This window comes from Anomaloglossus baeobatrachus, chromosome 1, assembly GCF_048569485.1.
Source record: "Anomaloglossus baeobatrachus isolate aAnoBae1 chromosome 1, aAnoBae1.hap1, whole genome shotgun sequence".
In the NCBI taxonomy this organism is placed as follows: domain Eukaryota; kingdom Metazoa; phylum Chordata; class Amphibia; order Anura; family Aromobatidae; genus Anomaloglossus; species Anomaloglossus baeobatrachus.
Window position 1 is genome coordinate 389,905,140 of NC_134353.1, and position 25,663 is coordinate 389,930,802.

At 44.5% G+C, this 25,663-nt stretch overlaps 1 protein-coding gene across 15 annotated transcripts in view; it reads right to left on the minus strand.

The window, feature by feature from the left end:
* Positions 1 to 25,663, minus strand: part of ADGRL3 (adhesion G protein-coupled receptor L3) — a 1,180,558-nt gene that overhangs the window by 902,611 nt on the left and 252,284 nt on the right. For all 15 annotated transcript variants that reach the window (XR_012754627.1, XM_075352554.1, XM_075352542.1 and 12 more), the window contains exon 3: positions 9,812 to 10,002. Coding sequence is in view for 14 of the 15 variants with exons in the window: in XM_075352554.1 (XP_075208669.1) it covers positions 9,812 to 9,866 (55 nt within the window). In the remaining variant the exon portion in view is untranslated. The remainder of the gene's footprint in view (positions 1 to 9,811; positions 10,003 to 25,663) is intronic.

A 25,663-nucleotide genomic window follows, 5' to 3' on the forward strand; every position in this document is an offset into this window, starting at 1 on the left:
CATTTTAGTGCCCAATACATTATGCTCAGCTTGCACTTGTAGAGAAATGCACCTTATAACTTGTTAAGTGGGTTATTGACATTACACTAGTTGAAGATTGTTGCTGCTGAGTACTGTGGTACATTCACTTCAATGGGAGATAAAGTGCAGCACTCCCCTTCGACCACTAAGCAAGGTACAATACTGCATTGCTCTGCCTGTACTGTTGTGAATGTCATCCGAGGGGGTGATGCTTTGGAGCTCCCTCTGGTGGTAAGGATTGGGGGTGAAGCTGACTGTGACTCAACAGGTGTGGGAGTTAATTGGGAGTTTGGGAGGCCAAATTGCAAATCAGCCTGGGCTATATAGAAGAGCAGTGTCTGCTGGCTGGGGCCTGTGATAGATGTTTATCCTCAGTCTATGAATTAGCTTGGAGTTTGTCCTTCCATTTATCCTGTGTCTCTACCATTCCAGATACGTTGGAAGTTCTTTGCTTTATTGCCTGATCCACACCTAAGGGTGTTTGTGTTTCTTTTCATTTTGCTTACCCCCTTAACGACTGCGGGCAGTAATATTACGTCCTAGCCGTCATAGTGTTATTGCCCACGGTTTGCCGTCGCCAGCATGCCGCGATCGGCGCACATCTCAGCTGATTTTCACAGCTGAGATGTGTGCCTGCTAGGCATGAGCAGAATCGTTATCTCCTCATGCCGTTTAATCCCTTAAATGGCGCTGTCAATATGTGACAGCGCCATTATAACGGCATCGGCGGTAAACATTTACTTATCGGCCGATACCAGAAGTCACGTGACATGAATACGTGACTTCCGGTGGTTGTCATGGTAGCACAGGGTCATGTGATGACTCCAGTAGCTCACATGAATTACTTTCGGTTTCGCTCGGCCTGGAGCCAAGTGAAGCAGAAAATGAGTGTATCTGCTGTTTACAGCTGTATAGCTGTGATCAGCATATATGGCAGAGCGATCGGATTGCTGATCCATGTAGTCCCCTAGGGGAACTAGTAAAATAAAAAAATAAAGAAGGTTCTTGTTGCGCCCGGGCACCGGCTGCCGTTTTTGGCCGTGCCTCGGGTCGTCCAGCTGGCTGCTTCTTTCTCCACGTCTAAGTGTGGAGAAGCGGCTAGTGCGCATGCGCGCCCCGATTTACCCCAGCCAGAGTCTAAGTCCAGTGTTTCGCCTAGTGAGCATGCTCAGCCTGATAGTGCCATTTCTGAGGCTAAGTCCTTGGTTCAGGCTACAGAGCATGCTTCTACACTTAGACAAGCCACAATGTCCAAGTACCTGTGCAAAGAGGCTTTTCGCACTAAGTCCTGTGTTGTGCCTACTGATCATGCTCAGGCAGATAGTCTGATTTCCGAGACTGTTGTTCAGGCTACTGAGCATGCTCAGGCGCTTAGTGCATTAGAGGTTAGGTCCGGTAAGGACCTCACTGAGCATGTCCTGATAGGGCAGAGGGTGTCAGGTGTCCTGATGACGTGGCCACTCCGGACTGGCTTGTAGAGGCCCACCCCTATGATCTGGCACCTCACCATTGGTCGTCAGACGATGACTGGTGAAGTGTTTGGGGCATGGCTGCCAAGAGGTCATCAATGACATGGCGGTTCCGGATAGGCCGCTGGTGACGTCACTGATGACATGGCACTCTACTATTGGACCTTGCTGGTTCCACCCTGGGTTTGGGGCAGACCCAGGTTATAAAAGGGGCTGGAGACAACATGGAGGCGTGCAGTCTTCACTTAGAGTTCATGGTGGCTTAAGCCTTGTTGGAAGCGGTAGGTAGGGCTATGCGAACGGTGCCTGTCACGCCAAGATTCGTGGCTCAGCATATCAGGGTCAGGCGCCGTGCTTCCTTGCTGCCGTTCCAGTAGTGCCATAGCAGTCCAGTGGCGTTAACTGGACTGCGGCTGCTGCGTTACTTGTCCGTTTGTGCCTCCTACGCACACGGACAGCATGCCTGCTGCGTCACCTGTCCAAGAGTGCCCTCTACGCACACGGACCGCGTACCTGCTACACCACCGGTCCGGATGTGCCCTCTACGCCCACAGACAGCGTATTCCAGAACCCCTGTGGAGTTAACAGGGTGTTCCTGGATTGGGAGTGTGAACCCTATTTCCCTCCTCGGCTTCCCAGTCAGATGCTACTGGTGTGACTACCTGGTCTGACGTGTCCTTCACACACGTGACCAGTCGAGTGGTGACCAGAAACGCTAATCGAAGGACCGCTCGGCCTGACGTGTCTTACACACGTGGCTGACAGGGCGCTGTCGCAATGGTCTTCTCAGTCATCTGATCACCGCCCGGCCTGACGTGTTCCCTTCACACGTGGTCGGAGTAGTGTCCGCTCCACCAAAACGCTAACTGGGTTGTCGTCCAGTCTGACGTGTCCTTACACACGTGACTGGTTCCAAGGTCTCCTGGGTTATTTCTGAGTCATCAGCTCTTTAGTCTCCGTCTAACCCACAGGGTGCCAGCAGCTCCATTACCATCTGGAGCATGGTGGGCCCCGACTGGCGATTGGGATATATATACCCCCTGGTCCTAATCTGCTGGTCCCCCCGTAATGTATATATATATATATATATATATATATATATATATATATATATATATACACACGTGTGTGATATATATATATATATATATATATATATACACATATATATACACACACTGTGTCCACCCATATCCTGTCCACCGCCATTAACTTGAGAACGGCGGCAGCTATAGGCATAGTAGTGGTGTCTAGGTTTAGTAAAGTAGCCATGTGCTACGCAATGAAACCACCTATAGCGCCACCTGGTGGAAAACAATGGAGTAAGCATTTTTATCTCGAAAACAGAACGAGATAATGAAAAAAAGTGAATTAAAAAAATTGTAGGGCATCATCAATTCAATACGAATCGACATCTTGCATACAGAAATGCTATTGTGCCGCCCCTGCAGCACTGGATCCGGGGGTGGTGATTGCTCGTGGCTCGAGGGTCTCCAGACTCGGGAGCTAGGGGCCGCACTCAAATGAAAAAGGGGATATTTACAGGGGAGATATAGTTTGTGATGCCACCTGTGGTGTACGGCAGGGCTGTGGAGTCGGAGTCGGAGTCGTGGAGTCGGAGTCGGAGTCGGAGCTCATTTTGGTGGAGTCGGAGTCGGAGTCGGAGTCGGTATAAAATGCACCGACTCCGACTCCTAAAATATATAATAAATTGGGGACAGGAGTGCAATGCAGAATGTGCTGAATATTTTACTAAATAACAACATTTAGTATAATGCTTATATTTAAGTGAAAAATTTATTGTAGTACAATGTGAACATCAGACATTTAATTGTTTTTATGATACAATAATCAAGATATTTGGATAGAACATAAAATATTTATTGGAATACAACTTTAGAACACAAAAAAACTAATAAATTGTAAATATGTAATATATATAATATATATATATATACAGTGTATATACACACACACAAGATATATATGTAATCTACTGTATATTACATAGTGTATTACATATTTACAATTTATTACAGTTTTTTGTGTTCTAAAGTTGTATTCCAATAAATATATTTTATGTTCTATCCAAATATCTTGATTATTGTATCATAAAAATTATTAAATGTCTGATGTTCACATACACATATTCATGTACTACAATAAATTTTTCACCTAACTATAAGCAATATATGTAGGAGTCGGAGTCGGAGCCGGAGTCGGAGCCGGAGTCGGAGTCGGTGCAAGAGAATTTGAGGAGTCGGAGTCGGAGTCGGAGTCGAAGGTTTGGCTTACCGACTCCACAGCCCTGGTGTACGGTAATTGGGAGTATCGCCGCTGCCGTTAGGAGTACCCGGGGTGATGGAGTGGGGCAGCAAGATGACGTTGCCCTCCACTGGTAGGGGTAGGCCCCGGGACTCTGGGTGGTGATGCGGGGGTGCAGTGCGGGGGTCAGTCAGGTACTCACTCAGAAATGAAGCAGACGCTGACAACAGGGTAAACTAAGTCTCTGACTGCCGTTGCCTCTCGAGTGAAGATCATCTGGGTCCCGTCCCCTGCAACACTGCCTGGTGGTCTGTAACCTACCTCCTGGCACCAATTTAGATTGACCGTAGTGGCCCGGTAGCCTGGAGCTTTCCGGGCCCTGCTCCCCACTGTGGCTAAGTGAAAGTGCCTGCTCTCAGGAGCTCATGCTTGGGATTTCAGTGGGACGCTTGTTTGAAAAGCCCTATTCCCCTTGTTGCGCTAGTGCCCCCGATCTTTGAGCTGGTGGAAACAGTCCATAAAGGCCCTGTCCTCCGTAGGTTAATTGCCGGGTCGCCTGAAGCTTCTCCCCGACCTAGGGTCTGTGTACCCCAACGTGCCTTCGGTCCCGGACTGGTGATAGGACCAGGCTGCTGACTATCCTACTTGATGGGTTCCAGGAACCTAGCCTCAATCCCCTGTGACCGGGGGTCTGATTCCTCTAGGTCCAGACCACCGTCTGCGACCTAGTCTGCTTCCCCCCTGGGAGCTACAACGCCCAGCTTCCTCAGAGCTCCTCTCAGCTCTAGGGCTACCACTGAACTGACTTGACAACTCCCACCTCCCTGCCTGACCCCTAGGTGGGCGGCCCTATTCCTGCTTAAGCAGCCCACTGGTGTGCCTGACAGGTGTGGTGCAAGGTGTATCTAGGATTTGTGAATGCTGGTGGAGGCAGTACTGCAGGTTAGGTTCCCAGAACCATTGGGGTTTGAGTCCTGCACGGGAAGGGCAGATTGTGTAGAACCCTGTGACGACTCGAATAGTCCAGGGCGTCACACTATGATATGAAACCCATGACCCCCCCCAAAACATTGAATGCTGGTCACGCATATGGCGCTCATTTAACTTTGATGCTCAAAATGGCCACCGTCAGCTGCAATACACATCTGGACTCTGGACAGCATACTGTATCTTGCTGCACGTTGTGCAATATGGTAGGTGACACGTTTGCACAAGTATCTGAGGGGTCGCATATGTGCCGCCCCAAGTCAGCAGCCGGGCTGCTCGGATCTGGGTCCGCGGTGGCTCGAGGGGCGTCCGGACCCGGGGGTCTTGCGGCCACTCAAATGAAGGGGGGTTTATTTACTGGTGTGTCTGGTGGGTGTGGTGCAGAGTATATCTAGGACTTTAATTGGCTGATGTAGGCAACACCGTGTAGTTGGGGACCCATAACCAAGGAGGAGGTGGATATTGCACAGAAGGGCATTTTGCACAGTACCCTGTGACGACCTGATAGTCCAGGGCGTCACACATACACCTGCTGTTTGATGTGACCTAACAGAAAGAAGTCCAATGGGGTCAGGTCAGGTGAGTGTGGAGGCCACTCCATGCAGCCACCATACCCAATGACTTGTAGGATGGTTTCCATGAGGTATCGCTTCACGTCTGCAGCCATGTGAGTTTTACACGTTCTAATCATAGCATTTCTTTATGCAAGGTGTCGATTCGTATTGAATTGATGATGCCCTACAACTTTCTAATTCACTTTTCTCTCTATCTCGTTCCGTTTTCGAGATAAAAATGCTAAGTCTGTTGCTTTCCACCAGGTGGCGCTATAGGTAGTTTCATTGCGTAGCGCATGAATACTTTACTATACCTAGACACCACTTCTATGCCTATAGCTGCCGCCGTTCTAAAGTTAATGGCGGTGGACAGGACATGGGTGGATACACTGTATATATTTTATATATCTATATATCTATCTGTGTGTGTGTGTATATATATAAATATAAATATATATATTTATATATATATATATATATATATATATATATATATATATAAAAAAACATGTACATAGATACACAAATACAGTGTATATATTTCCATATATTCCCATATGCAATGCTCGCCGCTGGAGATGTTAAGGCGGCAAGGTGAATTAGACCCACTAGTGGAAGGGACATGACTAAGCGCCCCCCGCAAGGCAGAAGCCAGGTGCCACTCCCAGGCCAGCTGACCCCCCCCCCCCCAGGGCAAGGACGGACACAGGTGGAGACAGGCAGCATCTGTAGTGTAGAAAAGGACCACCAGGATGGCTGAGGGTGATAGCACGGCCAGGGCTGACAGTCACAGTCACTTTTAGCTATTTACAAACATATTCAGGATACAGTTAACTAATTAATAATTATAATCAATATGGGCTTAAAGTGCAGACTCTCAGCTTTAATTTGAGGATATTCACAACCTAATTGTCCTAAGTGTTTATGAATTACAGCTTTTTACTATGTAATTTCTTATTTTTCAAGGGACCAAAAGTAATTTAACAATTATCTCAAAAGCTCTATAATGGCTGCCTGATCTATTCCCTCATAAATCCATCAATTAACAGGTAAAAGGTCTGGAGCTGATTCCAGTTATGGCATTTACATTTAAAAGCTGTTGTTGTGAACCCACAACATGCGGCCAAAGAAGCTCTCAATGGAAGGGAAACAGGCCATCACTAGGCTGAAAATAAAGAAGAAATCCATCAGAGAGATAGCAGAAATGTTAGGAGTGACCAAATCAACAGTTTGGTACATTCTGCAAAAAAAAGTACAGTTGAGCTTGGGAACTCAAAAAGGCCCAACATCCACAACAGTGGTGGATGATCACAGAATACTTTCCATGATGAAGAAAAACCGCTTTACAACATCCACCCAAGTGAAGAACACTCTCCAAGAAGTCAGTGTTTAATTATCTAAGTCTACCATAAAATGAAGATTTCATGACAGCAGAGGATTTAGCACAAATCATTTATTATTTATATCATTAAGCAGCCTTAAAAAAGAAAAGCTAGATTAGACTTTGCCAAAAAAAAAATGTAAAGAAGCCAGGCTAGTCCTGGAAAAACATTCTTCGGACAGATGACAATAAGAACAACCTGTACCAGAATGATGGCGAGAAGAAAGTATAGAGAAGGCTTAGAATGGCTCATGATCCAAAGCACACTACATTCTCTATAAAACATGGTGGAGGCAGTGTCATGGCATGGGCATACATGGCTTCCAATGACAATAGTGTTTATTGATGAAGTGACTCAGGACAGAAGCAGGTGGATAAATTGCAGGACGATACTTTCTGGTCAGATTAAACCAAATGCATCAAGGTTGATTGGATGGTGCTTCACAGTACAAATGGAAAATGACCGAAAGCAGTGCAAAAGCAACCCATAACATTTTTTAAGGCCAAGAAATGGAATATTCTGCATCTGTAGAGTCAATCAGCAGACCTCAACCCCATTGGGCTTGAATTTCACATGCTTAAGACAAAGCTTAAAGGAGTTGTCCACTACTAGGGCAACACCTTCTGATTCCACATGTTTACCCCAGGTAAAATAATAAAGCCTATACTGGTTTCCATACAATGTCCATCAAGTTCTATGGAGAGATAAGAGTTGATAAATGGGAACAGATACAACCATAATGCATGAACCAATCTTCTATAAGTTTAAAGGCCCCATTACACGCAACGACGTATCTAACTATATATCGCCGGGGTCACGGATTCCGTGATGCACATCCGGCATCGTTCGCGATGTCATTGCGTGTGACACCAACGAATGGCCGTTAACGATCAAAAATACTCACCTTATCGTTGATCGTTGACACGTCGTTCATTTTCAAAAAATCGTTGATTGTTGCAGGACGGAGGTTGTTCGTCGTTCCCGAGGCAGCACACACCGCTACGTGTGACACCTTGGGAACAACGAACTACAGCTTACCTGCGGCCGCCGGCAATGTGGAAGGAAGGAGGTGGGCGGGATGTTACGGCCGCTCATCTCAGCCCCTCTGCTTCTATTGGGTGGGCGCTTAGTGACGCTGCTGTTTCGCCAAACGAACCGCCCCCTTTCGAAAGGAGGTGGTTCGCCGGCAACAGCGACGTCGCTAGGCAGGTAAGTACGTGTGACGGCTCCTAACGATTTTGTGCACCACGGGCAGCGATTTGGCCGTGACGCACAAACGACGGGGGTGGGTGCTTTCACCAGCGATATCGTGATATCGCTGCGTGTAAAGCCCCCTTAAGTTCTAACCATGAGTTTTTGGTGAGTTTTTGAAGCAGCATATTTTTGATGTGCACAAAAGTAGCATCTGACAGTTCTGGCATTTTTAAAATAAGTAACGTTCATTTCTCTTGTACGTATGCTAAATTTTGTGTGCACATTTTCCTCATAAAATGGCATTAGATGTGGAAAATATGCAGGTTCAAATTGCAGCGGAAATGCACTAAAAATGCTTGTAATCCACACATGACTGTATCAATAAAGATTTATCAATGCCAAATACCAGGAAGTATCAAAATCAGAGTAGGTTTTTTTCAACCATGATATACGAAAAAGAGACAAAAACTGTACCATCATAAATGCATGTAAAAAAGACGCATGTAAAACAAACGCACTAACAACCTCAAGTAACATAATTTGCACAATAAGTGCAGAAATGCTTCAACATCAAAAAACTCATCGAAGGATCATTATGGGAACCTAAGATCAAGAGGCCAAAATATTTGCATCAACTGGATCAACATTCAGAGCTAGATTTGCAGACATTTACATTCATATTTGTTATTTTCCCCTAAATAAGCATTTAAAGGGAATTTAACAATAACATTTGCCCTAAATTTAAATTTCAAAGCAACCTTTCACCAGATAGTGATGAGACGGGTATTATTGGAAAGGTTTTACACTGCAGTAACTCCAAAAATGTAACTATAGTGGGTGCAGGGGTTGCCGTTGTGCCTGGGCCCTAGTACCATATGAAAAGACCAAGGACCCATGATAGTTAAGCGCAATATTGGAGATTTTGAATTAGGCCCACAAACTCCAAGTTATGGCACTGAGTACTCCTGCTTGCCTGAGGGAAACGTTACTGACAGATTATCTTTAATCCTTATTGAAACCATTGACTGTGTCCTCTGTGAGCAGCTTCTGGTACCTGATCCACAGATTATTGGTAATGAAGCTTTGTCTCCTATGGTGATTGATTCTTTTCTCTACATACGCAGGGGGTGCCATTTTTTCTTACATGATGTAGCCTCAAATCATACCTTTTGTATGGACCATTTATGAGTTTGTACATGTTAGTCATGTCTTCCCTAAGATGTCACATATATTTAATTCCTTTAATTTTCCATATAACCAAGACCCTCCATGACTCCTATCAATTTTGTGTTTCTTTTTTGTACTTTTCCTAACTCTAGGGCATCCTTTATACGATCATGTGCCCAGAAGAGAACTGCATATTCCAGATGGGGTCACACTAATACTTTATAAGCTTGGTAGTGTTATATCTCTGAGTCCAGCTATCACCCAAACTGCAGTATATACAACACTGCCCCCTATCTTCCAGTCTGTGCAATACTTCACATAAAGATGTGTAGTGCCAGCCTTTATTATCTCATTTTTGCCATACTGAGGTTGCACCATGTGCTATAGTCTCTCTAGCATAGACGTGGTCACAGCCATCCTTGCTCTCCACTAGTGTTCAAACTAGTCCCACAGAAGAGATGGAGGAGCATTGCATACCTCATCTTCCTCTCTCCTGTATAACCTGTGAACCCCTACCTTTACCTAAAAAACACTTGTCATTGTAAGTCTAGGTAAGGGAGCTAGAATATAAATATATTTATTAAGTTCTCCTTGCAAGCATTTACCACTCCAGCAAACTGCCACCCTAGGCACTGGCCCCCAAATGGTTAGAATCAACTTTGACCCTGACCTCATTAATATTGCTACAAAACAAATTTTTCCTGTCAAGTAGACAATTCTACAGGGAACAATAGTACCAAGATAAATAGTTAATAGTTACTTCAATTCTTACCATGAATTAGTGTTATCATCAGCTTTAGGCAAATTAACAGCTTTAATGATGACATTGCTGGGAGGTATAATCAGAAAAGAGGTAAGGCCAGGAAATCCCCTTCTTTTACTTTTTCTTTAGGTATCGTTGAAAGCGCCACCTTCCAAAGGATAAAGCTGACACCCAAATTGATAGTAGTAAAGGTACGAGACCTGAGAAAATAAATAAATAGATTAATAAATTGTTTTTAATGAGTACTGAACATATATAATAAAGTCAGCCGGAAAAGAGTTCTATTATTAATGGTGTTAGTCATAGTAAGTCTTTCTTTAGTATTAAAGGGGTTCTTCAGGCTGATGATATAGATAAGATATTCTAAGGATAGGTCTTCATTATCAGATTGGTGGGGTTTCAACACTCAGCATACCCACCATTTAGTTGTTATCTTTTGAATACGAGATGAGCTGCAATTCTTCACATAGGCAGCTAGACAGTGAGGTGCTGTTGAGCTTCACTCATTGTTTATAGCGGACCACCACTGGAGATAACAGCTGATTGGTACTGGTGCAGGGTGTCAAACCATCACCATTCTGATACTGATAATCTATCCAAAGGATAGGAGATTTATATCATTAGCCTTGAAAATCTGGATGATTTGGGGGCAGGATGGTCAACACTCTATACATTCTTATGAATCCCCCTCTCACATTTTTTTTAGACTTTCTTTTTATTGTTGCATTTCATGCTTTTTACTTTTATTCCAGTGACCTACTTCATAGAGATTTATATACAATAACAGTCTGTCATGTTGATGTACACTGCAAACATGAAATGATGTTCATAATATCACACACCATAAAATGTCAGTTGCAGTTTGACTGCAATCATGAAAGAACCAGCACATGGGTTGTGAGGGAAAAGTTGGGATAGCCTAGCCTTAACAAGATGCAGGTAATTCTGGATACCTTTGTACACTTTTCTCCTTGTCCTACACAGGACAAGTCTGGTATACCATAAATCCATAAATTATACTTATAATTTTATAAAATGATGACATGTCAAAATCACATATGAGGCAGGTGAGGTTACTCAGTTCAATGAGGTCACCTGGGAACCTCCAGCTGTGACCACAAATAATCTGAATGATGTCACCTCCCATTACTATTCTAGGGCTTAGTGGCAGCTTTGAGCTGTCAATAACGCCTTATTACCCCGATTACCACTACACCAGGGCAATCGGGATGAGCTGGGTAAAGTTACAAGATTGTCATATCTAATGGATGAGAGAATCCTGGGCGGCTGTGGGCTGTTATTCTTAGGCTGGGGGGGCCACATAACCATGAACTTCCACAGTCTGACAGTACCAGCTCCCAGCTGTCGACTTTATCTTGGCTGGGTATCAAAACTGGGATGACCGCACACCATTTTAAATTTTTATTTAAATATTTTAAAAAAAAAAAGTCGCATGCGGTTATTTTTATTTTGATACACAGCCAAGATAACGCACATGGCTGGGAGCTATAGGCTGTAGTCGTATGCTTTATCATGGCTGGGTATAATAATATGTGGTGACCCTATGCCAATTTTTTATTTATGTATTTATTTTAATACCATCTAGACGCAGACAGCGCGTGTGATTGAAAACAGTCAGACACGCTGTCACGCAGGGTGGGTGTGCTGTCTGACTGCAACCTATCAGAGACACAGGGACTGCCAGTGGGCGAGGGAAGCAGTGCATATGCATGAAGACTAAATGGCCCCAGAAGCAGTGTACAGCTGCCCAAACACCGGTAAGTGTGAAGCGCTTGGTATATTATTTTCTTTGATTTTTTTTTTTTATTACCCAAGTGGCCGGATCCGGATTGTTACCCGGAGTTCCCTGAGAACTCCGGGCCCGGGGTTGGCGCTCGGGTACTTTTGAACCCACGTGGATCTGGACTTTTGCAGTCCAGGTCTGCCCATCACTAGTCATGTGCAGTTTTGTGAGGGTATGCATAGGCTTTAAAATTGATTGCAAATAAAACACTTAATGTCTGCCAATTTTATAAGCAACAGAATACTAAGTATGAAGTAAACCTTCTAGTACAGTCACACGTGACAGTTTAGTAAATATGTTCTGTCCATCAGCATAGTGCGGTATCTGCAGCACGCACATCGACTTCTGCAAGCTCCATTCTGATACTTACAACACATCCTGTGATTTCGGCAACAAATTTTTCACTATGTGCGAGCATATATTAAACACTAGCAAATACTGTATAATGTAATGTCATGAGGTGTCATATCAGTGACCTAATTGCACATTCTGAAGTTTTCTCAATATGATTGTTGCAGATTTAGGTATAATGGCAACATAATAGTACTTTTAAGACTTCGGGATTGTTCCGTGATCTAGTAAGGTAAGTAACATAAATAAAGCCCCTTACAATTGTATGTCTGTAACACACCCTCTGTTTTTCAAGCATGAGATTCATGTACTTATTTAAAAAAAATAAAAGGATATTTCTTCCCTATCATTCTTCTTGAAAATAAAAGTAGTACAGCCAAGAGATGATGTAAGATCTTCCCAAGAGACGTAAAGCCACAAGGGTAAGTAAGGCTTCTAATTGTAATGGGACTTTTAGCTCTTTATATTCAGTGCAGCAGTTACATACTACAACCAGCAATTAGTAGTCAAGGCACATAAAATAAAACTGAACATTTTATTGACCTCCACTGGGGCTGGACTTCACAACTCTAAACCAAGCACATACGATACACAATATGCTGTTTGCCTTAAGAAACTCTTAAACAACGACCAGTAAGCAAAGGTTCCTTCCAGTAGCTGACTTAAAGGGTTATATCCATAATCATAAATGGATAGTGCTTGTAAATACAAACACTTTTGCAATTTCATAGTGCTAGTAAATACAAACACTTTTGCAATTGCATAGTGCTAGTAAATACAAACACTTTTGCAATTGCATAGTGCTAGTAAATACAAACACTTTTGCAATTTCATAGTGGTAGTAAATACAAACACTTATGCAATTTCCTCCTTCTGAGAATATTCAACAGTTCTGGAGATATTAAAAGGAAACTGTTTGCTGTTCTAGCCCCCTAAATCACCACCATGTCTGTACTGCACCCATTCCCTGCATTTTACCAAGTCCTTTTTCTTGACTTTGTGATTGCTGAATTAATATAAAATTAACTTTAAAGCTGTGCTCGTGCTATGCAAATTTGCGGTTGACTAATTGGGAAGGCAGAGGGAGATTAATCCTCCCTCTTATCTTTAAAGCAAGACCCTCTGAGCATGAGTGACATGATTTGTAAGGGCGATCTCACCGCCGACTCTTGCATGTGTGTGATATTCTCCCTCCATGGGAATCTGTACTAAAGCTGGGTGTACATCTCAGACTTCACTGGTGCACTGTGCATGGCATGAAAAGCAGCAGTGACACCGGAGTTGTCTAATCTACCATTCGAAAACGTATGGCCAATTTTACAGCCCCTATACGTTATCAATAAAACACAAAAAACTACCAATGATAACTATTGACATTTTTGGTTGGTAAATGTGGAGCACCTGTGCAACAGTCCAGTGATCTAGAGTCACTGCTCCCTCTCCAGGCATGTGCAGTGCATCTGTGAAACCTGGAATGTGCACCAACTTTCATTGCACATTCCCAGAAAATGCTCCTCCTGACTAATAAACCACTAATTTGCATACTGAATAATTGTATTAATTCACAAATCAATAAGCCAATTAAAGGGGTTTGTTAGAATGCTGTAAAAAGTTGCTATACATACATTGTGGAAGTTGAGGGGCGCTAGGGCAGCCATCAGGTTCCCTTTAACACTTTTCTTGCTAGACAAAAGAACATGATCAATGCTTACAACCTCTTTTCCACTGAACCCTGCAGGCATGGGCGGATTATACTGAGCAACGATGGGGAGCATGCTCGGCGCTGCTAGTTACTCGATCGGATTAGGGTGCTCAAGACGCTCAATACTTGATCGAGTATCCTGCCCCTCGGGTGCCATGCTCAAGTCCCTGCCCCACATTTTGCAGTCTTTTTTCAGAGACTAAATATGTGGCGATTGAAAAGCAATCATGGTAATGCCATAGCTATGTTGGCTACTGGCATTACTGTGATTGGCTTGCCACATAGCCATACGTTTTCACAAAGTACAGAACCACTAAGTTGATAAGTGGGTAATGCATAGTACATGTGTGATCTTGCCAAGTTTCAGAGCCGCCACCAGGTTATAACTGTTATCACACATGATGATGCTTGGTTAAAGATTAAGAGCCACAGTTCTGTCTTGTCTGTTATACCTTTCAACAACTCTGCGGCGGTACGCTGTTTGTCACCTAAAGAAATTAGTTGCCTCTTCAGTGCTTACAGCTTGCGACTGATATGGACGACGTGCTTAGAGATAACAATTTGGAGATGGAGTAGGAGGAGGGGGGAACAGCAACTGGTGTAGGAGGTGGGAGAAACCCTAATGAAACTAGAGCCCTTAATCCTCAGTGTCAGTAGCACTTGTGTTGTCTGACTCTGTCCCGGCCTCCACATGGTTGACCCAGTATTCCGTCAAGCAAATGTAACGACCAGAGCCACAAATACTTGTCCACATGTTTGAAGTTAAGCAGACTTTCCCAGTAACTTTGTTGGTGAGGGCATGGGGGATGTTATGGGACATGTGCTGGTGTAAGGCAGGGATAGCACACCAGTAAAAATAAAGTGGCGACAGGGGGAACAAGTATTGAGCGACGGCCACCACCATGAGGTTGCAGAAAGCCTCAGTGTCTTCAAGCCGAAATGGCAACATTTATAGGTTAAGAACTCTGGAAATGTGCCCATTTAGTGCTTGAGCCTGTAGATAGATGGCTGGGTATCTACATTTGCATTCCCAGGTCTGGGGTAAGGACAGCTGAATGCTGCCCTGGGACAAAGAATTGAATAATGTTGCTGATGGTGATTGCAAATATGCAACAACAGATGCAGGGCGGGAGGCATCCACGTCTGCACCCTGAACAGGGAATTAGCAAGCAATTGTAGATCCAACCATTCGGCCCACCTATTTGGGTGCTTTGATAACATGTGACTGAGCATGCTGGTGGTGGTCAGACTGATAGTTGTCAGACCCATGCTGATCTTTGTATGGCACAGGCTGCAAATGACCATTCTTTGATCGTCTGCACATAATTTAAAAAAGCACCTGACTGGGGAACTCTTGCCTCAGAACTTACCGTGTGTGGGTGCTCTGGGGAACAGTTGCCTGACTTCTTCTTCTGGCTGCCACACCACCTCTGATGACCCTCTCGAAATTATGGTGAGGACCCCTGTTGGCCCTCTAAAAATTGATTGAAGACTGCCTGATGGCCCTCTAAAAATTGAGTGAGGGTCATCTGCTGGCCCTCTTAAAATTATGAGTGAGGGCTATCTGATGACCCTCTAAAGATTGAGTGAGGTCCGCCTGATGGCCATCTAAAAACAGATTGAGCACTGCCTGATAGCTTTCCAAAAACTGAGTGAGCGCCATCTGCTGGCCCTCTAAAAATTCTAAGTGAGGGCCTGCTGTAGACCCTCTAAAAATTATGTGTGAGTGCTGCATGATGAGCCTGTGAATATAGTGAAAGAGTACAAGAAAAAGAAACCCCATGAAACGCAAACCTTTTTGGGGGTAAGAAGGGGTGCTTTGGAATACACCAGAAAAAAAGGACATTTGATTTGGCTTTATGTTCCGCTGCTAAGGTTGAGAAGTTGGTGTCAGTCCAGACCTTGTTACTTTAGAGAACAGTCAACCTGTAAGCATTTTCATTTGACAGGCAGATGCACTTATTAGATATTATGCCTTCGGCGGCATTAAAAATCCCACGGAATTAACATATGGAAGGAAGGAGAAGTGACTGAGGACTGGAAGCCTCAGATTTGCCTCAACTCGGTATAAAAAAAATAAAGCATTCGACTTCCGGGAGGCGGAGCTACGAGGTAGCTGCTTTTATCATGAGCTCCTGCAGCAACATAGGTCAAAAACGTTATCCAGACCCATCCTAACATCTCAAGGCTGCGGGGATAAGGCCAGGACAAGGGGTGCACATCGGGCCCGGCTCTCCTGATTCTCCGGAGGTGATAGGTGTACGCTGCACCACAAAGAAAGGAGTGATCTGACACCAAGCACCAGGCTGCAGGCTGTGCTGCACAGAGGAACGCTTCCCATCCTCCCTGCTCCCCCTGCAGCTGTGCCGCTGCAAACGGAAAGCACCCGGGACCTGGTCAGAGAGGGGAGAAAAACCAGTCACTAACATCCAGAAGGAGACAGGGAGGGGGACTGGAAGTGCTTCCAGAAGCAGCCATAGTTTTCAGTGAACTGTCACATACTCCTCCCCCCCTCCCTGCCACAGAAGAAACAGTGAAAGTCTGTAGTTACAGGAGAGATCAAAGGGGCTGGAGGGAGCTGACAGGGGGAGTGGCTGTGGGGGCAGAGCTGCCTGAGAGAACTGGGGGCGGATACCCTGAAGTCTTTCTATGCCTTCAAGCATATAAACCACCTCTGAACCGCAGCTCCAGCAAACAGCCTCTCTCCAGAGCAGCTGGGCTATAAAGGGTCATCTGCAGAGCCCACGGACCCCAGTGCCAAAGGACTTTAACCCCTATTAAAAATAAAAGAAGTATTAAGAATAAGGGAGGAGGGGAGTTGCAGTGCAGGGAAGCTTGGACTCTTGCTATAATTATTAATTATTATTATTATTAATTATTATTATTATTAACTTCTCATAGCTCTGCAGCCTGATTGACAACCAGGACCAGGGCTCAGTATACTAACTATCCTTCCTATACAAATGTAAAAACATTTTAAAGTGCAGTCACCCATTTCTGCAAAGAAGCTGCCTGGAGCTCCACACAACATGGACAAATTTGTAGGTAAAAATATTCCCACATCCGCTAAAAAAGGAGGGAGGACTCAGAGTCAGGAGTCGCCCCTTCTGGCAAAGGCTGCAGCAGAGGCCAACATGCCTGCATCCAATTCCCAATCCACTGCCAAAGCCATAATGGACTTGCTAATGCCGGTCATTGATAGTAGGCTGGCAGCATTCCAATCCTCTCTGGACATTATTGTTACCCAGATTAACACACAAGGAACCAGGCTGACGGAGGTGGAACAGAGAGTTTTGGACCTAGAAGACTCTTTACAGGACCTCGCCGGGAAGCTGGAAGCCAAGGAGAAAGATATAGCCTCCCTGTTGGAAAAGATGGATGATCTCGAGAACAGGTCGAGGCGGAACAACCTCCGGCTGGTAGGTCTCCCTGAGTCGGTTCACCCAAAGGACTTACAAAAATTTACCACAGAATGGCTACCTAAGGCCCTAAAAGTAAAAACAACATCAGGATCGATAGCCATCGAAAGAGCACACAAAATTGGTCTCCCTCACAGGGATGGAAGTTCCAGACCCCGTCCGGTCATCTTGGACTTTCAAGACAAACAAAAAATCTTGGCGGCTTTCCGGAATGAGAAGGGTCTCACATACAACAACAATAAACTCTTAATTGTTCAAGACTATTCAGCAATTGTGGCAGCAAAACGCAAAGCATTCAGCCCGGTATGCCGAGTATTAGTGGAAAGAGACATTTGATTCAGCCTACAATATCCAGCGACCCTTCGCTTCACAGTGGAGGGGAAAAATTGGGAGTTCGGGGATCCGGAAAAGGCCCTGAACCACCTAAACTCAGGGGCATCACCTTCACCCTCTAACAAGGATACTTGACATGGTGACTTCAAGCACGATTTGTTTGACGTAATGTTTGAAATTTTATGGTTATTCATTGGTATGTTTATATTGAAGGCAGGAAGCCTTGCTGTTGGGATGGGGGAGTTTAATGGGGTGTTGATGGGGGAGGGTGGGAGGAACCTCTGCGTGTGTATCTCCAAAGGTGCCCTTTTGTGGGGGTCTCTAATCACTGGCTGGGATGGGTGGAGCACCTCAAATGAGACAAGATTAGGCTTTGAAAAAATTCCTAAGGCAGGTATTGGGTAATGGCTAACCAAACAAACTTAGTAGTGTCCATGCTGCAGGAGCTGATATGGTGTTCGTGGAATGTGAACGAGCTCAATTCACCAGTTAAAAGGAGAAAAGTTCTTAACTATCTGAATCGCTCAAATTTTCACATCATATATTTGCAGGAGACACACTGGCTAAAAGGTAACCATCCTTCTCTTCTGAGTAGGAAGTACATCATGTGTGCTGAGGCATCCTTTACCAAGAAACAAAGAGGGGTCACCATTCTCATCAATAAGAACAAAAATCATGAGGTATTAGATGTGATGGAGGACCCTTCTGGGAAAGTACTCTTGGTCAAAATTAACATTGAAGGTACAGTTTATGGATTAGCTAACATATATGCACCTAACACTCCTGACACAAGATTTGTCTCCGAACTCCTGGAAAACATAGCAGGGTGGAACACTTCTAATCTGATAGTGGGAGGTGATTTTAACGAGGCTTATGAGCCAGTCCTGGATAGACTGAACCCTCAAAAACCACATCTGGCCACACATAAGGGAGGTATAAAGTTATTAATGGACCATCTGGGCTTGGCTGACGTCTGGTGGTTACAGCATCCAATTGATAAAGACTATTCACACTACTCTCATGTTCATATTTCTCATGCGAGATTAGATTATTGGCTGGTGAGTTCATCAGTGTTACCCTCACTTATGTCCTCGAACATCCTAGACATTTATCTATCAGACCATGCACCAGTCACATTCAAATCCAGGCAGTAATTAGAGAGCGGAAATGGAGATTCCTATCGTATCTTTATCAGTCAGAGGACTTTAAGAAGTCTTTACAGATTTTTTGGGACACATACAAAATAGACAACCAGGAACATAGCGAGGACGCTCATCTATTCTGGGCGGCCTCTAAAGCAGTGGTAAGGAGGCAAATACTTGCATATGTTAGCTATAGAAAGAAAAAGCTAATGAAATGTACTCTGGAAGCCTAGAAACATTTAACCCAGACATACAAGGCGTTTAAACTCTCTAATACACCCGCGGCAAAACAAAAATTCCTAGAAGCCAAAGAGGTTGCAGACACGTTGGCTCACGAAGCACCACTGAACAATATTGATTACTTGAAACACAAATACTTTAAATGGGGCAACAAACCGGGAAGACTTTTGGCTTCCATGACAAAACCATTCAAACAGGCCACTAGAATCCAAAAGATTAAAAAAAGGGACGGGACAATCACATCCAGAGACTATGAGATAACAGAGGAGTTTAGGGCCTTTTTTGGGTCACTTTACTCAGCTGAGACTGGAAATACTAATGATGGGGCTGGTTTTCTTCGGCCTGAGGTAACTCCACCCCTGTCTGAGGAACAGAAAGCCATACTGGATGCACCCCTTGGTACGGCGGAGGTTATGCAAACTATTAACACCCTCAAGGTCGCTAAAGCACTGGGACCTGACGGGTTTAGCAACGAGTATTATAAATTGTTAGGACCCACTGTAGGACCACATCTATGTGCAGTGTTCAATGAAATAGTGAGGGCTAAGAAGCTTCCATATGGTTTCAATGAAGCATGTATTATTGTCCTGCCCAAGCCGGGTAAAGATCCCTTACAAGTTGAAGGGTATAGGCCAATTTCTTTACTCAACTCAGACTTTAAAATCTTCACTAAAATATTAGCTAATAGATTACAACAAATTATCCCGGATTTGATATTGCCTTGCCAGACTGGGTTCATTCATGGAAAGTCGATTACCTATAATAGGACGGCAATAGGAGCTATCTCAAACAGCAGACGGCACCGACACACCAAGAACATCATTGTAGGATTAGATAAGGACAAGGCCTTCGATAGGGTCTTCTGGGGCTATCTGTATGGCCTTCTTGATAGACAAAAATTTGGTCCCTGGTTTGGCGAGGCAATCCAAATGATTTACAAGGACCCAAGATCTTATCTGTCCATAAACAATGTGCCATCGCAATCTTTTAATATACAGAGGGGAATGCGTCAGGGATGCCCACTTTCACCGTTATTATTTAACCTGGCATTAAACCCACTTCTACGAACATTACAAAATTTACCAGAGTTCCAGGGAGTGAAGGTCGGACATTCTATGATCAAAATGTTGGCCTTTGCAGATGATGTATTGCTATTTATAGCCAACCCTGCTCAAGCAATCATGGCAATAATAAATACACTAAACAGATTTGGGGAAATCTCAGGCTTTAAAGTTTACTACAACAAATCGGAGGCATTGGCGATATTTAGAACTGGTAAAATTAATGATGCCTCATTTCCATTTCAATGGTGTTCGGAGTCTATTAGGTACCTGGGCATCCAACTTCCAGCCAACCCGTCACTGATGTATAAATTAAACTATAGGTCTTGTATAGCATCTTTGCTTCAGCTCCTGCAGATTTAAACTATCTTTCTCGGGCCGGTGTCATCTCATAAAAATGATAGCGTTTCCTAAATTGATGTATCTCTTCCAATCTCTTCCACTGCTGCTAACCAACTCTGATATAAAGATGCTAAATATGGGATTCAGGAAATTCATCTGGGGACGTGTGGGGTGTTCCAGGATAAGCCTCTCTAAACTTACCCTTCCGAAAAAGGATGGGGGAATTAACCTTCCAGATATTCGTAGATATAATCTTGCAGCAAACTTCAGATATGTCTTGGAGTGGGTGCGAGGCTCCTCCCATTTTGCCAATGTCCAACTGGATGGACAGTTATACCCACACTTATCTTCGATGACCTTTTTACACCTGAGAGGAGATGAGCTTCCAGGCGACATCAGAGAGCATACCACACTTTGGGCTACAATAAAAACATGGAGGAGGGTAAGAAAGATTTGCGGTGTTAGCTGCTATGTAACACCATTCCAGACATTTAGGGGGAACCCACACTTTCTAGAGAGCAGGTGTTACGGGGGGCTGTCTGATAATAACCTAAAGGAGTATCAGACAGTCAGGGTCCACCGTGCAAAGACTCTGCTGCAGACTATGGCAGAGTGCAATACATCTGTTAACTCACAGAAGGATATAATAAGTAAGTAAAGCAATTCCTCCCTTACTTGGAGGGTGTGTGGAATGATCTCTGTTAATAATCACAGAGACAAAGGCAATGTGTGCGAAATGGCACCTACCTAGGTCCGCTCTTCTAGTGGTGCAAAAGAGACGAACAGCAGCGTAAGCCGCACAAAGCTCCTACCTGCATTCGCTCCACTAGTGTGCGAGGACACGAACCACTAGATATGGCACCTGCCTAGGTCCGCTCTTCTAGTGGTGCAAAAGAGACGAACAGCAGCGTAAGCCGCACAAAGCTCCTACCTCTGTTCACTCCCCTAGTGTGCGAGGATACGAACAACTGCCAGACGCAGTATAAGGAACGTTACCCTAGCGGCAACGTCCACCTACGAGTCGAACCACAAGGCCCAGCCAGACCATGTGCCTCAGGCACCTGCCTATGTCCACTCCCCTAAGAGGTAAGGATACGGACAGCAGCCGAAGCTGTAAGGTATAAGAACGCTACCCTGCCGGTAGCGCTCACCTAGCATAGACAGAGGAATGCCTAGAGGAACGCGCACAGAGCGTCTACTCTTATGCATGAACCAAGAGGACTGAGCGCCATGCGGCGTGTGTCAGGGTCTTATATAGACTCTGTGCTTAATCCAAGATGGAGGACACCAGAGCCAATCCGCTGCCAGAACGACAGGAGTGACGTCATGCTGGCCTATCACTGAGCAAGGCATCACAAGCACATGACCAGCGACCAATCGGCATAGAAGGTGTCAGAGACATGTGACGTCGTGTCAGCGATGATGTCACCCGCACATGTGCAATGGCTCCAAGATAGGACTTAGTCTCTGGCGCTCGCACATGTGCAGTAGCAAGAAATCTGGACTTAGTCTCCAGCGCTCGCACATGTGCAGTAGCAAGAAATCTGGACTTAGTCTCCAGCGCTCGCACATGTGCAGTAGCAAGAAATCTGGACATAGTCTCCAGTGCTCGCAGCAACCGTAACAGCAGGCCCACAGTGGAGTATGAGATTCTGGCCACGCAAAAATGTCAGATGGCGGTGGGTATGCTGGATTCCGGCTTTTCTACTAACTTTTGAGGAATCGAGACGCCGTTTTCCAGCATTCACGCACAAACCTTTCTTAGTCCTTCAAGCTCGTAGCTTGGCACTGAAAAATATTGCTCAAGGAGCAGGAGTAGGACCAAGCAGAAAATTGGACACTTTTATCCGTAACGCTAGGATGCAGGCCACCTCCACTAGCCAGATATACTCGTTGCTACGTCCTCACTGGAACTGGGAGGAGGAGAAGGCGGGCCAGGCAAAATGGAAAACAGAGTTCCCGGAATATGAGATAGCAGATATACTGGGAGCTACCCCGTCTCTAGTAAAATTAGTGCCATATGCTAGTTACACAGACATGGCTTTGCGGGTCTTTCATAGGGCGTACATATCACCTCTGGTTCAGTCCAGAATGTCATCTACAATATACGCTTGCGCTAAGTGTGGTCTGGAAAAAGCTACACTATACCATCCGTTTTGGGAATGCACGCAAATTTTGGAACTGTGGAAACAAGTACATCTGAGAATTCAAAGCACATACAAGATTAAATTCCAGTTAACCCCTCAATGGGCCATCTTTAATATCCTAGGGGAGACTCAGCAAAGTATCCCCAGGGGAACAAAGGCGGCACTTTCTATTTGGGCAGCGGCCACTAGGAAAAGCATTTTACACCAATGGATAAACTTGAATCCCCCAACTTTGATAAACTTGAATCCCCCAACTGCATTGGTTGACACAAAAATCAAATTTCTGTTTAAAATTGAGAGATTGGAGACACTGACAAACAAGGAAAAATTGACCAGGACATTTTTTGAAACATGGAGTCCATACAGCCAGACACTCCCCATAGACACTAAAAATAGTCTAAAGGCCGCTTTACACACTGCAATATCGTGACCCGCCCCCATCGGTTGTGCGACACGGGCAAATCACTGCCCATGGCGCACAACATTGCGCGGACCCGTCACACTACTTACCTGTCTAGCGACGTCGCTGTGACCGGCGAACCGCCTCCTTTCTAAGGGGGGCGGTTCGTTTAGCGTCACAGCGACGTCACAGCAGTGTCACTGAACCACCGCCCAATAGAAGCGGAGGGGCGGAGATGAGCGGGACGTAACATCCGGTCCACCTCCTTCCCTCCTCATTGCGGGCGGGTGCAGGTAAGGAGACGTTCCTCGTTCCTGCAGTGTCACACATAGCGATGTGTGCTGCCGCAGCAACGAGGAACTACATTGCTAGCTGCAGCAGCAGCGATAATCGAGAATAGGGGGGCATGTCACCGATGAGCGATTTTGAACATTTTTGCGACGATTCAAAATCGCTCATAGGTGTCACACGCAACGACATCGCTAAAGCGGCCGGATGAGTGTCACAAATTCCGTGACCCCAACGAGATCGCTTGAGCGATGTCGCAGCGTGTAAAGCGGCCTTTAGATCACAATTTGAAAATACCTCATGGTACCTGCGGGAGGTCATTGGAGGGCACAACCCAATATCATAAAGATCTAGGTTTGGAGAGAGGACACGCAGAGGTGGGGTGGGGGGAGGTCGAGAGGGGGGTTGGGATTCAAGGAAATACATTATCTGTAATTTTATAGTTTAACATAATCATAATGTATTGTATTATATGATTATTGATTATATGTTTTTGTTATTAAAATCTAATAAAAAGAAGGTTAACAAAAAAAATAAAAATAAAGCATTCATACAATGAAAGAAAGGCCCAAATGTACTACTTGTGTAAATAAATGGACAAAGGACTAGTGGTAGTCTTTCCCCGGGATGGGTTGAGAAATTTCCCCCACGTGGTTCATGAATTTTCATTGGTAAATGACTCCAATGGGATAAAAAAAGTTAAAAAAAAATGTTTGGAACCCCTGCTTCAATGTTTTTTAAGCCTCAGGACTGCCTAATGCCCTAAACCGGAACAGGAGGACCTGTCGTGCACCATAGATGAAGCAAAATCGGAGTGGTCTTCGTTGTGCCACTTGTACTCTGAGTAGTGGCTTTGAATCTGGGACTCCTTGTTGCTGGCCATAGTCATCCCACTCCTAAATGTAAATGTTTTATCAGACCCTGCTCTACATGTGTTCCTGGGAGTATTGGAGTTCCTTCTCCTAATTTTTGGAAGCCCTTTCACATAGTACATATGCTTTACCAGTCTAGGACTCCTACTCCTTTCAAATGAGGAAAAATTGTTTTCTGTAGCCATCTTCAATGTGTAGAATTTTTGATTGTCCTTGCACTAAGGCTTCACCAGTTAGGAGTCCCACTCCTTACAAATAGGAAAAAATCTCAGCCACATGATTCCTTTTTTCTCCCGACTGGCTAGGAAAACTGCTGCATTTTTAAATGAAGGGGCATGTCAATTCTTTCAGTGTTTTTTCACTATTGAAAGCAGGGAGAGTGCAAAACACAGCAAAAACGTTGCCTGATATACAGGTCATTATACAGGAATGAATGTTTCCTAACATTTTTTTCCTATAAAATCCATGTTAAGAGATGTGTCCAGGCATCTTCCCCATGCTGTTTCCAATCCTTTTGTGCACTTTTTCCATACATTTTTGCGATTTTACTGCCCCCCCAGACCTCTTGGGATGGTCTTCCGGAAAAATGCTTGAGTTTCCCATTGAAATCAATTATACTTGTTACTTGAGACAAGTAGAGATGAGCGGACCTGAACTCTAGAGTTTGGTGTTCGTATTGAACAAATTTGGCAAAAAAATCAGTGTTCGAGATCGGAGTTCGGTTGCTTTACGTAAGCAAACCAGTCGAGCGAGCATCGGTACGCTCAGTGCTTGGACCAGTGCGAGCCGCTTGCAGTGTTTGAATGGCTCGCACTGGGGGTAAGATCAGCGTTATCAGATGTAGTGTGTACAAAAAAAAAATAAACATTAAAAAATCCTGCCCTCCCTCCTCTGGAAGTGCCCTGTTTATGGCTGGCTACATGTGGGCAGATAGCCGAACTGCCTAGTCAGTGACTTCCATTAAGATTTGAGTCAAGTTCAGGCTAGAACAGAACTTTAGCTAAAGTCCGGCTGAACCCGCAGAACCCAAACTCTAGAGAAGAGCACCCAAGCATTGTGATTTGCTCAATTTGAGCACCAGAGAATATTAGTACTTGCTCATCACTGATAATAAGGTCAATCTGAGCTACCACCGAGGGACCAACAGTGAATTGGGGGGGGGGTCATGTAATTATAACGAATGATGGAGAGGACATATAATTCTAACAAAATGGAGGAAGGAAGTAATTATAATGAATTGGGGTAGCAGGAGAGAAACACAGTGGTGGTGAGGACAAGGGAGAGTCACTAGTATTAAATTGAAAGAGCAAAGTGATTAATTAATTTATATTATTATTGGCCATGGTGAAGTGGCTAATTATAGCTAATGGGAACACAGTGCTGGGCTATCAATTTATATTGTGACTGTTGGCTATGTATTAATTCTGTTTTCAGTGGCGCAGTGTGGGAATTTGGTTATTCAGAAAACAAATGTACATATCTGTGACCTTTTATTTCAGGGACACAGTGATCAGTGCGGCAAACAATGCAGTCACAGTTCTAGAAAGTCGATATTAAAATTTCACAAGATGTAGAAGAAACAAAGAAAATAGCTGTAATTAGATGAGCCGTCAGCGGTAAGTTACTGGATGCAAATATTTATTGTGAATCCAAACTGTACAAGAATCCGTTTACCTGGACAACCGACGGCACTAAATGACCATTGATCGGTAAACCATTACTCATCGGCGGTCATCTAGTAACTTATTTACACAGGCAGA